The sequence below is a fragment of the Nannospalax galili genome, unplaced genomic scaffold (assembly GCF_000622305.1).
Source record: "Nannospalax galili isolate Female #2095 unplaced genomic scaffold, S.galili_v1.0 scaffold1282, whole genome shotgun sequence".
In the NCBI taxonomy this organism is placed as follows: Eukaryota; Metazoa; Chordata; class Mammalia; order Rodentia; family Spalacidae; genus Nannospalax; species Nannospalax galili.
In genome coordinates this window covers 1,525,374-1,542,090 of record NW_008348795.1, presented here as the reverse complement: position 1 = coordinate 1,542,090, position 16,717 = coordinate 1,525,374, and the positions used below count along the sequence as shown (strand labels likewise).

The 16,717-nt window shown below is 38.9% G+C and overlaps 1 protein-coding gene across 9 annotated transcripts in view; it reads left to right on the top strand.

Moving 5' to 3' along the window:
- The window catches only part of Dlc1 (DLC1 Rho GTPase activating protein), a 441,479-nt gene that overhangs the window by 107,192 nt on the left and 317,570 nt on the right, over window positions 1-16,717 (top strand). For all 9 annotated transcript variants that reach the window (XM_029569842.1, XM_029569841.1, XM_008846071.3 and 6 more), the window contains exon 3: window positions 15,549-15,698. In XM_029569842.1, coding sequence (XP_029425702.1) covers window positions 15,549-15,698 — 150 coding nt within the window. The remainder of the gene's footprint in view (window positions 1-15,548; window positions 15,699-16,717) is intronic.

The following is a 16,717-nucleotide window of genomic DNA, read 5'->3' as shown; positions in this document are numbered from 1 at the left end:
GTATTCCATCACACATGTTAAGTTCAAACCAGTCAAGCATTTGTACCCAGATGTCCTTCAGTGTAAATTTGTCCGCTGGGGTCTAGTCAGCCCATCTGGAGATCATTTGTAAGGCATACTCTCCCTCACCCAGTACCAATCAGTCTCCAATAGTTCTCATTCTATAGCCGGCCCACCACACATTTCTCTCCTCCTTTCTGGGCCCTTGTTTAATTGAGTTGGCATGGTTCCTGTGCTCGATACCACCATTGCCACACGTTCACATGTGCAAGCTTCCAGTGGCCTGAAAGCCTCTGCGTCCCTGTGTTCATGAACCAGCCTTGGTTCTTAAAATCTTTCTGCCCCCTCTTCCACAATGGTCCCTGAGTCATGGGTAAGATTCAATATAGGAATATTATCCAGGGACACACACTCTTTTTCCTCCCATCAACTCCTGCATGAGCATGGGAAGGAGGTATGACTATAGTTTGTCAGCATAGTGATCAGAGGACACTTCCAGTTACTACTCCATCCCTCCCTCCAGCTCTTACATTCTTTCCACCAACCCCTTCCACAATAGTCCCTGAGCCTTGCATGGGGTGATATGTGGGATAATCTTCCTCTCTTTGTAGCAAGGCACTGAACTTTCGGGTCTCTGCATCACCTGTTTTCCATGGGCTGTTGGCTCATTTCAGTGGGATTCCATCTACTATAAAAAACACAAACAGCAAGAAGGAAGAACATCTAAACAGTTGCTGTCATAATAACCTATGGGCATAAACACAAATGCTTGGATTGTACTTTAACAGGTACATCACATCCATCTAACAAAAAGATTTCAGTGGCTTCCCCACTGGGACCTATATCTCCCCTGCCAAGGAGGATTGGCCTGACTACTGTACCAGATGTGTGTTCCACCTCTAGGAGCAGCAATATAGCCAACTGAAAATTTGCTGGTTGTACATACTCTAGACATGCCATTATTGTACCAGCTGGAACATCTTGTTTGGCATGTTGATAGTGCAGCAAGTAGCATCCATCACTGAGCAGAATTATAGGGGATAGTTCTCCCCAGTCATCTGCATGTCACCCATAGCCCTATAAAAGGCACCCATGAATGGCACAGAGTTTCCAGCTTAGTCCAAGCTTAATTTCTCCCTCTCCCACACTCACATCATGCAGAGTCTCCAGGAGTAGGGTTTTACCATTCACTTCCAGTATACAACCAACGTTCCTGGCAATGGCCTTTATTGTTTTGGGGACCTCTAGGTCCCCTCTGGCCAACAGCTCATAAGGGGCAACCCACTTCCAGCACTGTGATTTCATTTAATAACTGTATGGCTTCTGATAGAGCTTTCTTCCATCCCCATAGGATTCTCTCTGTGCTTAAAGGCTTTTTTTCCCCCCACTGTGTATTGGGAGAATTTTTCCCTCTTTATTCCCATAATTCTTTGTGTAGTCCTCCTTCCCTCCCCCCCCCCTTTATCTAGCCCTTTTTTGCATATTTTTCCCTTAGTAACACCTTTCTCCTACTATTCTTCTCTCTTGGGTTCCTTCTTTCCCTTTACCTCCCCGTCTCCCTTCCATATTCTTGGTCCCTGCAGTTGCATCAGTATATGCACTCACTCATAAGGATTTGGTGCTGGGATCTACAGTCTCTGTTACTTCACTTAGTACAACAGTTTCTAGATCTATCTATTTACCTGCAAATTTCATTGTTTCATCTTTCTTTACTGCTGAATAGAATTCCATTGTGTAAATGTACCACATTTTCTTAACCACTAGTCAGTTGAGGGGCACTTAGATTGCTTCTATCTCTTAGCTATTGTGAAAAAGAGTAGCAACAAACATGGTTGTACAAGTGTCTATGCAATAGGATGAGTCCTTTGGGAATATGCCAAGGAGTGGTGTAACCGGGTCATATAGTAGGTTCATTTTTAGTTTTTTTAAGAGTTCTCCATTAAACACTGTTTCCCACATGGGTAGCATGAGTTTGCACTTGCACCAGCAGTGAGTAAGTGTTCCCCTTTCTCCACATCCTTGCCAGCATTTGATACTATTTGTTCTCTTGATCTTAGCCAATCTGACTGGGGTAAGGTGAAATCTTAAGGTGGTTTTAATTTGCATTTCCCTAATTACTAATGATGTTGAACACCTTTTAAGGTGTTTTTTTAGCCATCTTTATTTCTCCCTTCAAGAACTCTCTGTTTAGACCTTTAGCCCGTCTTTTAATTGGGTCATTTGTTTTCCTGGTTGTTTTTTAGTTCTTTACTCTGGATGTTGGACCTCTTTCAGCTGTGTCACAGGTGAAGATTTTTCCCACTCTGGGTTTTCTCTTCACTTTCTTGATTGTTTCTTTTGCTGTACCAAAGATTTTTAGTTTAGTGAGATCCCACTTGTTGGTTGTTGACCTTAATTCCTGAGCAATTGATGTCTGATTTAGAAGGTCCTTTCCTACACCTATATCTTACAATTGGTTACTGCCAATGTTTTCTTCTAACAGTTTCAGAGTTTCAAGTTTCACATTAAGGTCTTTGATACATTTGGAGTTGACTTTTATTCAATGTGAAAGATAAAAATCTAGTTTCATTCTTCTAAAGGTGGAAATCCAGTTTTTCCAGCACCATTTGTTAAAGATGCTGTCTTTCCTCTGTTGTGTGTTTTTGGCACCTTTGTCAAATATCAGGTGGCTGAAATTGTACTCAAGTTTGGGTCTTCAATGATATTCCATTGATCTATGTCTATTTTTGTGCCAGTACCATGCTGTTTTTATAACTATAGCTCTGTAGTATACTTTGAGATCTGGTATAGTAATCAACCCTCCAGCATTGTCATTTGTGCTCAGTGTTACTTTGGCTGTCTGGGGTCTTTTGTGCTTCCATATTGAATTTAAGGATTTTTTTTTCTAATTCTGTGAAGTATGTCATGGAGATTTTTATTGGGTTTGCATTGAATCCATATATTGCTTTTGGTTGGATGATCATTTTCGTAATATTAATTCTTCCAATCCATGACCATGGGAGGTCCTTCTATCTTCTGGTATCTTCCTTAATCTTTTTCTTTAAAGATTTAAAATTTTAATTGTAGGATGATTAATGTCTTTGGTCAGGTTTATTCCAAGGTATTTTATTTTATTTTATTTTGCAGCTATTGTGAATGGGAAGGTTTCTCCTTCTCCAAGAGCTTGTTACTGGTATATAAAAAGGCTACTGATTTTTGTAGATTATGTAACCTGCCACTTTACTGAACATGTTGATCAGTTCTAAGAGTTTTCTGACAGAATTTTGGGGCTTTCTTCGGTATACTATCATATCATCTGCAAAAAGGGATAATTTGAGCTCTTCCTTCCTAATTAGTACTCCTTAATTTCCTTCACTTGTATTGTTGCTCTAGCAAGAGTTTCAAGCACTATATTGAAAAGGAGTGGAGATAGTGGACAGCCTTGTCTGGTTCCTGATTTTAATGGGAATGCATCCAGTTATTTTTTCATTTAGAATGATGTTGGCCCTGGGTTTGTTCAATTCCCATTAGAAGTTAGAACTTTTGTCATGAATTCATGCTGAATTTTGTCAAAAGCCTTTTAAAAACAGAGAAGTACAAAGATTAAATTTTTATTGTGATAACTTGTGCTTTAATATGCATTAATAATATAGAAGATTACTACTTATATAGCATTATTTAAGCATATATACAAAAATAAAATGTATTTTAACATAAGAAGTGCTAAGGAAAGAGACAATAGTTAGACTCTATGACTGATTTGCCACTGGGCAGAATCAAGGACAGCGAAGAAACTAGAAGTTTACAGATGTCAGTTCATATAGAATTTTCTCTTTTAATTATATATATATATATATATATATATGAGTATTTTCCCTGCATGTATGTAAATTCACCCATGCACTCTGTGCCCTCAGAGGCTAGAAGAGGGTGTCAGGTCTCCTGGAACTGGAGCTACAGATGGCTGCTAGAGACCATGTGAATGCTGGGAACAGAACCCCGGTACTCTGAAAGGGCAGCAAGTATTCATAATCTCTGAACAATCTTTCCAGCCCCCAAACTTTCTTTTTATTAGGTGATACATTTTCATGGAAAAAAGAATATATTTTTACCTGTGACTCTGTTTATCCTTACCAAAGACCACCATAATATTCTTGAATAAAGGTAATGAAATTTTAATGTAAAATAAATGTTTCTTTTACATTTTCAATCCAGGAAAAGTCCCATTTTTCATTAAAACTTAAGCCCAAGCAAAGATTTACTAAGAAAAAAATAAAGGCTGAGTTGTATGTAAGGAATTTGAATGCCAGTCTCTAGTTCTAATGCTAGAATTAAAGACTGCTCTCAAAATGCTTACTAAATTTTGAGGGCAGAAAATCTATCCAAGACCCCAAACTGGCCCTGAGTTCACACCTTCTACTTTTGAACACTCCTAAGTACTATCTGTACAAATTTCCTTTGAAACTATTCAGGAAAATGTGAAGCAATTTACAAAATTCCCAGCTAAGGGACCAGGAAGATGGCTTAGCAAGTACAGGTACTTGATGGGCAAACTGACAACTTGAGTTCAGTCCCTGGAACCCATTTAAAACTGGAAGGAGAGAACTGACTCCACAGAGTTGTCCTCTGACCTCCACACATGTGCCATGGCACCACATGTATCTTGCACATATATATTTATACAATAATTTAAAAGAAATTTATTTTCAGAAGTTTCAGCTAAGAATTGCTCCATTTAAAGCAGGTGTAAATTCAAAACTCAAGATAAGGATAAGATATTCTTTTACTATGACTGATAAATGGAAGCAAATTAATGTGGAATACATGTAAACTTAGTATAAAGCTATAGTCACTGGCTACTGATTGCATGTAAGTTAAAAGATTCCTTATGGGGCTAGAGAGATGGCTCAGAGGTTAAGAATACTGGATGTTCTTGAAGAAGACCTGGGTTCGAATCCCAGCTCCGTAACTCCAGTTCCAGGGGATCTAACAGCCTCTTCTGTCCTCCATGGGCATTGCATGACACTGGTGCACTTACCTACATGTAGGCAATACACGCATACACATAAAATAGAAATAATAAAAAAAGTTTTTAAAGATTGATTGTAGTAATATAGGGTTTTGTTTCATTTGTTTGTTTATATAGTTTGAGATTCTCTATGTCACTATGTAGGCTGGCCAGGGTTGACAGAGCCCAGTGTGGCCTCAAAGTAGTGACCCTTCTGCCTTGGTCTCTTGAGTAACTAGATTACAGGTTGGTACCACCACACCTGGCTTCTTTTTGTCAACTTTAAATAACAATGCTGTCCATCATTCTCCAGTACCCATTATTGTAATGACATTGGCACATAATTATTAAAGATATTATACTAAGACTTGGGAAGTGAAATGACTATGCCTTGCAAGTAGAAAACAATGTTTTGTTTTACTTCTTCCTGGCAATCTACCAACATTTCCTATTGAAAAACAGAATGAAAACGAAAGCTGTCGTAGTTAACTTGCCTGGAAATGCTGTGAGAGAGTAATTATATCATCTTCTCCTTCTGACTATCATTTCATATGAAAATCTTCACTGCTCCCAAAATGGAAACAGAATAGTAAATAACTTCCAAGCTCTTTAAACAGGATATTATTTTAAGAAAAGAAAGTCTAGAAAGGGGAATTTATTATCAAATGAAATGTATAACACTAATATGAGATTCCATGTTAGTCCAGCTGGCTGCAGATCAAATAATTCAGGGTGAAACCGAGCCAAGACTGTTGCTAAAAGGTCCCTTTCTTCTATGGGTGAGCGAGGAGTATTACCAGCCCAGAACAGCCAGGAAGATGCTTTTAGAACTGAGGACAGTGTCTGGGCCAGCGTTGTGACTTCAGGAAGTCATGTTTCTATTCCTGGTCCAGCCTCGCATTGATTATGGCTTTCTACAGGAGACTGGGGCACCTTGACAAGCCGAGCATTCAGGCAGTGTTGGATCTGCTCAGCCAAACAGCCATGATTTGGAAGCATTGCTTATTTTCTTGAATTTTGTTGTTCTCTGACACATGCTTGGCATTAGAATGGAGCCAGTGTGGGCTAGAGGAGACATCTTTGCTCTGGGATTTATCTTTCCTTCATTCTGTAAAATTTCTGACAGTATGTACCTCCTGCCCACCACCTTGTACATGCCCTGTGAGTTCTGCTGTTTAATTAAGAACATTTGGAAAAGGAAGTACATTGGTGTTATCTTCCCCGGATGGAAGAAACACAGGGCCAAGGAGACTCCATTTAAACCTACCAGTTCAGGGCTTCTTGGAGATCTTATAGCTCCCCAGACACCACCACAACCACAGAACCCTCATGACCCATGGACCAAGAATCTCTTCAAATGTAACTAATGAGCATCTCCAAAATTCCAGGTGATTCCTATTACATCTTGGATAGAAAATCAAATTGAATACAAGTTTCTGTCTGGATCTGGCTCTGCCTAGTCTCTACTGGCCTGTCTGAGAGCTGTTTAACTGGACACTTCTTCTTTAGCAGCAATATATATATATATATTGTGCTGGATAGCTTCAGTGTCAACTTGACACACCTGGGTTGAGGGAGCCTCAATCGGGAAATTGCCTCTATTGGACTGGCCTGTGGCCATGTCTGAAGGGCATCTTCTTGATGAGTGATGTGGGAGGGCCCAGCCCACTGTGGGTGGTGCCACCCCTGGGCAGGTGGGCCTGTGTTGCATAAGAAAGCAGGCTGAGCAGGGGCCAAGAAAGCAAGCCAGTAAGCAGCGTTCCTCCATGGCCTGTGCTCCAGCCTCCAAGTTCCTGCCCTGAGTTCCTACCTTGGGCTCCCTGATGAACTGCATGCAACCTGGGAGATGTAAGACAAATAAACCCTTTCCTCCCCAAGTTGGTACTGGTCAGAGTGTTTTGTCACAGCAATGAAGAACAGACTAGGACATATATATATATGCATTGACAGCAGCTGGTTATGGTCTCAAGGCAACAGGATGTTTCTGTTTCTGTATTACACAGGCACATGTTGAGAAAGGGAGACATATCACAATCCAGATTCAGGTTCAGTTCACAGTCAACTAAGAGTTTTTCCTCATTGTGAAAGCTGATTGTTGCTATCTCTGTATATGTATGTCCTAAACAGGCACTAGATTCCACATTATGAGAGTGTGCAGAACATGGGGAGTGCTTGCCTATTCTGTCCTGACAGGAGAACACACACGGTAATATATTTGATTCTGGGCACAAACATTAACTGGCTCATTGACAGAATTATATCATATCCAGAGAAGAGTAAACGGAAATAAGGGGAAAAATTGAAAGCATGTCATGAGAAATGATTTAAGGAAGTAAGGCCTAAGGGTATATAGCTCAGGGGTGAGTGTGTGCTTAGTATGCACTTGGCCTTGGGTTTGATCCACCATACTCCCCCCATCTAAAGAAGGTTACAGTGGACATTTTACTTGGAAAAATAACACATGGTTCTCAGGGTTCTTAAAATATCTGAAAGGCAATTTTGTGGAATAAATAGTACTTATTCTGCCTTTCCTGGAGGGAGAAACTAGAAAAAGGCAGTGTTCGACTCTGCAATACTTGAACATTTAGAAGCTTAGCAGCACAAACATGAACTATGTTGCTACTTAGCAAACCAAATTATAGCACATAGTATAACTATGCAAACTTATGTTAAACAATTATTAAATACAAGTTCAAAGAACTGGGCAAGATGTCTTCAACAGTTTCTTACAATTCATTGTTACAGGTGTTGGGTTCTTCAGGACCAGTTTCTCCTATGTCTCAGGAGGAATGGAAACAGAATAACAACAGGGAATACATGATAGCCATGTGGATATTTAATTTAAATGTTACCCATAGGAGAAAAGCAAACAAGGTGTTTGAAAGGGACCAGGGCAGGACAAGAGACTCAGGCTCCAGTCTGGAGGAGTGACTTGAACTTAAGAACCTTAGGTATTCAGTTTCCTCATCTGCAGCCCAAGGATGCTAGAACCAGTAACTACAGCTCTGAGCTCCTGTATTTCCTTATCTTTTGGTGGTGAGTTATCTATCCAAATGATATGTTTTGACTTAGTAAACAATATAAATATAAAAATCTATTATAGTGAAACAAGGAACTTTACAAACATAGATAGCAAATAAAACAAGGAAGCAAAATACAATGAATTGTCCAGAAAAACACTGGATTTAAATGAGCAATCTATACTGTACTTTGGCAACAAGAGCAGTTGCTATGGAAAGTAAGTGCATAAAATAAATAAAATTTATTATTTTGACTTTATTAGCTTGGCCAAACCATAATTCCCATTGGTTTAACAATTAGTGCTTCTATTTTAAATTATTTCCATCCTGCTGTCCCTACCCTCACTTTCTACAGACCCTCACACCAGCTCACAGAAGCCTTCAACTCTGCCTCCAGTCCTGTCTAGTAATAGCTTGAAATTAGCCCAGAGAATCCTGGGAATGTAGAAAGGCAAGTGCTACAAATGGCCACTTGTCTTCTACTGGCAAGCCAGTTGCTAACATTTACCTATATACTACTATCTGCTCACCCACTCCCTAAAGAAATGTGAAACAATACTCTCTTTTTAATTAGTTACACTGTTGCAGGTTTCTTTATGGCATTTTCTGAATATTTAGTTTGGTTGACTCAGCGGGTCAGAATATTTAGTTTGGTTGACTCAGCGGGTCACCGCTCTCCTCTCTCATTTTCTGCTCCTGCTTTCCACTCCTAGACCCCCCTTCCACTTTCACATATATTCTATTGCCCCCTCCCCAGTCCCCTCCCCCAAAACGTCTTTTTTACCCCCTTTTACCAGTGCATTTCTGGTTTCTTGACCTCCACCACACTCAATAAATAAATACACATATATAAAAGTTAGATGCTAGGATCTACATATGAGAGAGAATATACGGCATTTGTCTTTCTCAGTCTGGTTACCTTACTTAATATAATATTATCCAGTTCTATCCATTTTACTGTAATTTATACGGTTTCATTTATCTTTAGCTAAATAAAATTTCATTATCCATTCACTTGGTAATGGACATCTAGGTAGATTCCATTTCCTAAGTATTATGAAAAGAGCAGCAATAAATATACTCATGTACATATAGTACGTAGCATCTCTGTTGTAGGATGTAGAGTTCTTTGGGCATGTGTCAGGAGTGATTTAGCCGCTGCACATGGGTATTCTAGTTTAAGCTTTTTCAGAGATCTCCACACTATTTCTCATAGTGGCAGTGCCAGTTTACATTCCCACCAGCAACAAATAAGGGTCCCTCTTTCTGTACATCTTCCCCATTTATTTTCTTGATGACAGCCACACTGGCTGAAATAGGATGAAATCTCAAGCAGTTTTGATTTGAATTTTCCTGATGGCTAAAGATGTTGAACAACTTTTAAAGTGTTTAGTAGCTTTTTATATTTCTTCTTTTGAGAACTCTATGTTCAGTTTCATTGCTCGCTTTTTATGAAATTGTTTTATTCTCGTTTAGCTTTTAGCTTCTTTGTATATTCTATATATTAATCCTATGTTGGACATGTAGCTAGAAAAGGTTCTCCACCACATTGTAGGATGCCTCTTTTCATGATTGTTACCTTTGCTGTACAGTAGCTTTTTTTAATTTCATGAGACACCCTCCTTGTTGATTATTGGTCTTATATTTTTCACACTAATGTAAAAATATGTATGGCCTTCTAATAAAATAACTTGTTGTCTCTTTATAATCACTATACTGTGTGCTTAATTCAGACCTCAGCATAAAAAGACTAATGATAGAAGAATGATTTTAGAATAATAGCACACATTAAATCATGTGACATTGCCTTATATTAAGTGTGGTCGAGGTTCCAAATAGCTTTCCCTGCAAATATATATATCAAGAAATCTAAAAGCTTGTGAAGCATAACTTCCTTGTATCCTGCCAATGGTCTTCACTGCATGAAGAGAAAGTGCTCCTTTCTGCAGTGACCTTCAGAACAGAATCTATTGGCTCCATTTGTGTCCAGCCTCATTACCATTTCCCAGGCTCTCCATTGCCTCCTTTTTTCTCTTTCTCCTCGCTCCTCTTCCTCATCCTGTCCCTGTCTCCTTTCCTTCCCCCTTACTATTGCTCTGTATCTTTATCTCTATCTTTACCTCTATCATCTTCTCCATTTTCTTCTCTTTCCATTAAGGTTTTACCCTTTTTTCCACAGAAAGTCTTTTCTTGGCCACCTGTGTATTTGGGACCAGACTAATGTAGTTATTTATTTCATTATCTTACATTTTAAATTCCTACACTTGTTCCAATTTGATACTATTTATGAATCTTTTAATTTTCATCATCTGTTTTCCTGGGTTTGATTATAGTTATAGTCAGGAAAAGAGGAGTTTTGTCTGTATTACTCACTGATGGATATTCAGTCCCTTTAATGACACTTGACCCAAAAGAGCTGTAATGGCAGTAAAGAAGGGAAGAGAGACATGGAAGAGGCAAATTTAGCACACTGACCTTGTATTGAGGGAGTTCAGTTACTGAAATACTGACTTCATAAATAGATTATTTCATTTATTAAGTTCTTCTTCATGGACCATCATAACAGAATGCAATTAAATCTCCATTCAAGAAATCAACCAGGCCAAAATCTGCAAATATATTATTCTTATTCTATTTTCAGCATGAACTATTTTCTGGAGTTTGTCCATGAATATATGAAAAGTTGGGTCTCCATGAGAAATTAAAACTTCAGCTGTTAAAAATAAGGACAATGATATTTATATAAAGCATCATATTTTTAGTCACACTGCTTTGGGAGGATTTATGGTTGTATAACATAAAACTCTTGACATTTCAGACAGAACATAATGGATGGCAAAATGGAAGGAGACATGGAGAAAAGAAGAGAAATAATTTTTAGTCACACTGCTTTGGGAGGATTTATGGTTGTATAACATAAAACTCTTGACATTTCAGACAGAACATAATGGATGGCAAAATGGAAGGAGACATGGAGAAAAGGGAAGAGAAATAGGCTTAATTGTCTAATAGAATATCATAGGGCAAGACTGTTTGGATTTACTCTTCTGGAAGATCATTGAAATAATTTGATGCTCAGCCAATGAATATAAAAATATTTTTAGAGTATAACCTCAGCATCCAGTTAATTCAAAGACAAATGGTTTCTGAGACTACTGCTGGTAGGTCCAGGAGAGCTGCGGGATGCTGTGCTGTATCCAACACTAACTTGGTAGCTGGAAACATATCCAGTTATATTTCCTAAGGCTTGGGTGGTGTTACTTCCTGGCTGCTATTGATTTCACTATCGGTTCTGAAAATGTGCTGTTTGTGCAAGGTATAATTTGATTCTATTTTTGTTAGATGGGAAACATTAATTTTTGTCTTTGGGGACAGTATAAATGAAATATGAACCACACAAAGTCATATTTGGACACAGAGATACAAACAACTACATCTTGCCAAATGTACCTTTTGGGTCAAAAGAGAAGGAAATTATATAAGCAATACACTGGAATGGTAATTAACGGGAGTTAATGGCTCTTTAGTCAGACTTCTCCATTTTCTAAAGTATTTGTAAAAGAATTAGATGCAATGATCTATGATATTATGAAGACTATTTCAGATTATAAGCAAAATTTTATTGTAAATAGCACTGTGTTGAATGTAATGAAGTTCTATATCATTAGGGAATAAAATATAAAAGCTAAGGATTCTTTGACTGCAAATGTAAACAGTTTTAAACCCTATAAAAACTTCATAATTTCTTGTCAGATAGTCATTAAGTGGCAAAAAACAGGCACAATGAGAATAAATGAAGTCATAATAGTTGCATAGTTTTCTGAAGAAATTAGTACCTGTCAAAAAATGCAATTTGTTTTTAAAGTTAATCTGCTTCTGTGGAAGCAGAAGTATTTCTTTCATTTTGTATTAATCTGTTAAACCAAGTACAAGGTCTATGTTTAATAACTTATCTGGCTTTGATTGGCCTGCACCTATGCATATATGGGCAGCAGTAACTGGACTTAGCAGGCTAAATAAATAAATAAATAAATAAATAAATAAATAAAAAGAGAGACATGAAGTTGGCAAAGGAACAAGTTGAGAAGGGATATGGGAGCAATTCAAGGGAGAAATGGAAGATAGATGTCATATTTCATTGTATGAAATTCTCAAGAATAAAGAAAAATTTTTAAATAGAATAACTTATCTAGTGTTAGCTTATGTGATGGATAGAGTTAACTGTCAGCTTGACAAAACCTGGAATCCCTTGGGAGAAAGGCCTCAGGGCATGCATGTGGGGGATTATCTTAAGTTAATTGAGGTGGGAAGACCCTCTGTGGGTCACACCGTTCCCTAGGCTGAAGAACTTGGACTGTGTCACAGTACAGAGAGTAAGCTGAGCACTAGTAAGCTTGCAGCAATTTATCTCTATCTGCTCTTGATTGTTGATGTAATGTGATTGGCTGCCACAAGTTCCTACTGCTGTGACTTCACTACAACAATAGATTGTACTGCTAAAATAAACCCTTTATCTCCTAAGTTGCTTTTGTCAAAGTATTAATAGCAACTATAAAAGAAAATAAGACAGTTTAAGTAGTTGATTCTTTGAGACATATGATGTAATGAACCCATTATTTGACATATGAAAGATAATGCTGTTTCAGATTACTCCATTGGCATCCTTGTTCTTGGGAGTAGCTGGGAAATTTAAAAGAAATGCCCAGGGCTGGGCTATGGTTCAGTTGCTAATGTGCCTGTCTCACAAGCAGGACCTGAGTTTGAATCCCCAGAACCCTAGTAAAAGCCAGGGAAGTGACACGTTTCTGTAACCCTAGCACTGGGATATATAGACAAGCAGATTTGTGAAGTTCATTTGCCAGCCAACCAACCCAAGTTGATGAGCTTCAAGTTCAGTGAGAAACCCTGTCTCAAAAAATCAAGGTAAGACTAGGCTTTGTGGCTCATGCCTTTAATCCCAGCATTTGGAAGGTAGAGGCAGGCAGATCTCTGTGAGATTGAGTCCAGCCTGGTCTACATAGAGAGTTCTAGGCCAGCTGGGCTACAGAGAGACCTTGTCTCAAAAAAACGAATAAAATAATAATAATAATAATAATAATAATAATAATAATGATGATTAAAGGTGGAGAGCAGAGGAGGACATATACCCAGAGTCATCCTCATACCTCCACACTGACCCACACACATACACATCCACACTAAGAAGTGCATACAGCAAAACACAAAAAGCTGATAACTACAAAAGCGTTCAACATCTGTAATCATCAAGGAAATGCAAATTAAAACTTCTTCCAGATACCACCTCAAAACCCAGTCAGAATGGCTACTACTGGGAAGTCCAACAACAAATAGAGAGAACGGGAAAGGAACCCTGACTCCCTGACTCACTGCTGGTGTCAGTGCAAATTAATACAGCCATTATGGAAATCAGTCTGAGATTCCACAAAAAAAATTAAAAATACCATATGACCCAGCTATTCCAGTCCTAGGCATACATTCAGAGAACTCCATATCTTATGGTAAAGACATTTACACACCCTTATTCATTGCTGTTTTATTTATGATAGCAAAGAAATGGAACCACCCTAGATGTCCACCAAGAAATGGATGACATAAATGTGCTATATTTATAAAATGGAATATTATTCAGCTGTAAGGAAAAATGAAATTTGCAGGTAAATTGATAGATTTAGAAAGCATAGTATTAAGCCAAGTCACCCAAACTCAGAAGGAAAAAGCCTGCATGTTCTCCCTCATATGCAGATCTATAATATATATGTGTGTGTATGTAAAAAGCTGTCAAGTGTGGGTATAGAATAACATTTAGAAAGGAGACCAACAAAGGGTAACATTAGGTTATAAGGAAGAGCAGAATGCAAGTGAAAGAACACACAAAGGAGGATATGAAGTTCCCTTTTTCCTCATTTCAACTCTATCATAGTTCTTTTCCGTGTTGGATAAATGTATAACAATGTAACTGTTAGTGACAGTGTAAAATCCCAACAGAAGCTCCAGGGCCTCAGAACTGCAGTCCCAGTGATACAGAAGTTCAGTAGAGCTATAGAAATTTCTACGGCAATATTTGTTTGAGTGGTTGCCTTAATCTAGCTGTGTGGTGTTTTCACTTGTGAGTTCATTACAAAACAATGATTCTATTAATTTTTTTAAAAACAAGTATACATAACACATACATACAGAAAAGGAAGGAAGGTAGTAAGGGAGGGAGGGAAGAAGGGGGAGAGAGGGAGAGAGAGAGGAGAGAGAGAGAAGAAAGGGAAGAAAGGGGAAAAGAGGGGGTGAAGAAGGGGAAGGGGCAAAGAAGTCAAAGAAAGAAAGGAAGGAGGGAGGGAGGGAGTGAGGGAGACTGAAAGGAGGAAGGGAATTAGAGATGGGAAGAAGGAAGGGAAAAATAAGACAAAAGGTCCAACTCAGGCAGTCGTCATTTCACTGATGATGAATTCTACACCTAAGCAAAGCCCCAGCCTTCCACGTTGTATGAACACACCCTCCAGATCCCATCCTAACATGTTTTCTCCTTGGAGTCAGCCAATGGCAGTCCTCTTAAAGCTGATTCTACCCAAACAAATGTCTCAGAGAGATGGGAAGTTGGCAGTCTGAGTCACAAATGATGCTTTACCTTGAAAGAACTGGCCCATTGCAGCAACTCTCAACAGATTATCCCTCTAAAGGAACTACTGGTGCTCTACATGGTCTTTTTTCCCCTTCATGCCATATCCTATCCAGCTTAATCCTTTTTATAACACAAGGAATTTAGATTGCTGATACTGACCTGATTTGACCACACAGAAACAGTAAAGAGTTCTGTCCAAGTAACTTCACAAGGTCAGTGAGGAACTTTAGTTGCTCCTATAAGCAGAAGTCTTTCCAAATATATGTCTGTATTGTACAGTATTCATGATAAAAAAAAATTAAAAGTTCTGGTCATTTCAAAAACCATGGATCATTGGGGAGGCCTTTTTTAAGAGTGTGAAAGGGAAAAGAAGCATACACAGAAGTCTTGGCCGTGACACAGAGTGAAATAGCTGTGGGTAAAGCTGTGGGCCTGTGCAGAGAGCTACCACCACACAAGCCAAAAAACTGCCTAACTCCATTCTTTTCAAAATATTTCACTAAATTCAAAACTACTCTGATAAAAATATTCTCTCACGTACATTCTTAAGTATAAAAATCAGAATTGTTTGAAGCAAACAAATAACAGATTTGTACTCTGAAAAAAACTCATATAAGTAATGTTCCTTAATAGTAATTGGAAAGTTGGGAATGTTTGTTAGGACCCTGGTAGCTAAGATTCTTTTTCATATATTGAATATTCATGTAAATTGTGATCTTGGCACTAGATCATCTTCTTCTCCCTGAAGAGCCCATTAATGACCCAGACTAGACTGTCCCTTCCCCCTTAAAGAGAAGACTACCCATTATCCAGTGTCCTTTGTGTCACAGTGAAGAACAGGGAACTTTTTATTCTTTCCAAGAAATGTCCTTTCAGATTCAGTAACAGCATGTTCTGTTCTGTTCCTCAGGAAATAAGAGAAGATCGAGACAGGGCGCGGCTGGACTCCATGGTGCTGCTGATTATGAAACTGGACCAGCTTGACCAGGACATCGAGAATGCGCTCAGCACTGCCTCCTCTCCATCCAGCACCCCGACGAATCTGCGGCGGCAAGTCCCTGTGAGCTGCCACTTTCTACTTCTTTCCTTGGTGGAGTAGTGTCTTCCTATTTTGTTGTTATTAGTGTTTGGTTTGGTTTGGGGTTCATTTAGTTTGTTCGTTTTTGTTTTTGTTTTGTACTAGAGATTGAATTGGGGGCCTGGCCCACTTTAGGCCAGCAAGTTTCACTAGGCTGTGTCTTCAGGCCTGTTTTCACTTTTTATTTTGAGACAGGGCCTCAGTAAGTTGACCAGCCTGTCCTTGAACGTTTTATCCAGCCAAGACTGGCCTTGAACTTGCTATCCTCCTGCCTCAGCCTCATGAACACCTGATATTACAGGTCTGTGCCCACCAAGCCCAGTGAAAATCATATCTCTTTACTTTATAAGTCTCTCTTACAAGTGAAACATCTTTAGCATTCTTCAATGATATAAAGAATGTAAACTTCATTAGAAGTGATGTGAATCTTGCTCACTACATTATTTTCAGTTTTCAAGTTACTATCAGTCATTTCCAGGATATAAGTTCCTATTCTATAAATTTATATCACATGAAAAATGTGGGGTTGCTTCCTCTCCTCGTGGGTCGTTGGCCACCGTTCCATGAGGACAAAGGGAGCAGAAGCGACGAATGGGGTCAGGATGGCCAGTGAGCACTGAAGGAAGAAAGCCCTTCCAGGGAGGCAGATTCAGTGATACAAACAGCTCCAGACTCAGTAAAACAGCTCCATTTATTCAGTGGGGATTAGGGAAAATATAGTGTGGGGGTAGTAGCCAATGCTTCAGCTGATAGGTGCTCATAGTATGCTTTATTTACATGTGGCAGTAGGCTCCTATCATTGGACTATTGGGCAATGCCTGTTTATCATATAGAAAAAACCTGGGGGTAGATTTTACTCCAGGTAACTATGCCAAAAGTCATGTTCTGAATAAGGTCAGGCATTGGTGCTTGGAGGCACTTTCCAGGTATGTCAGGCAGGAAGTCCCTGCTGAGAAAGGAGCTGACCTTAACAGCAGGGTTCCCCAACATCTCCCCCTGTT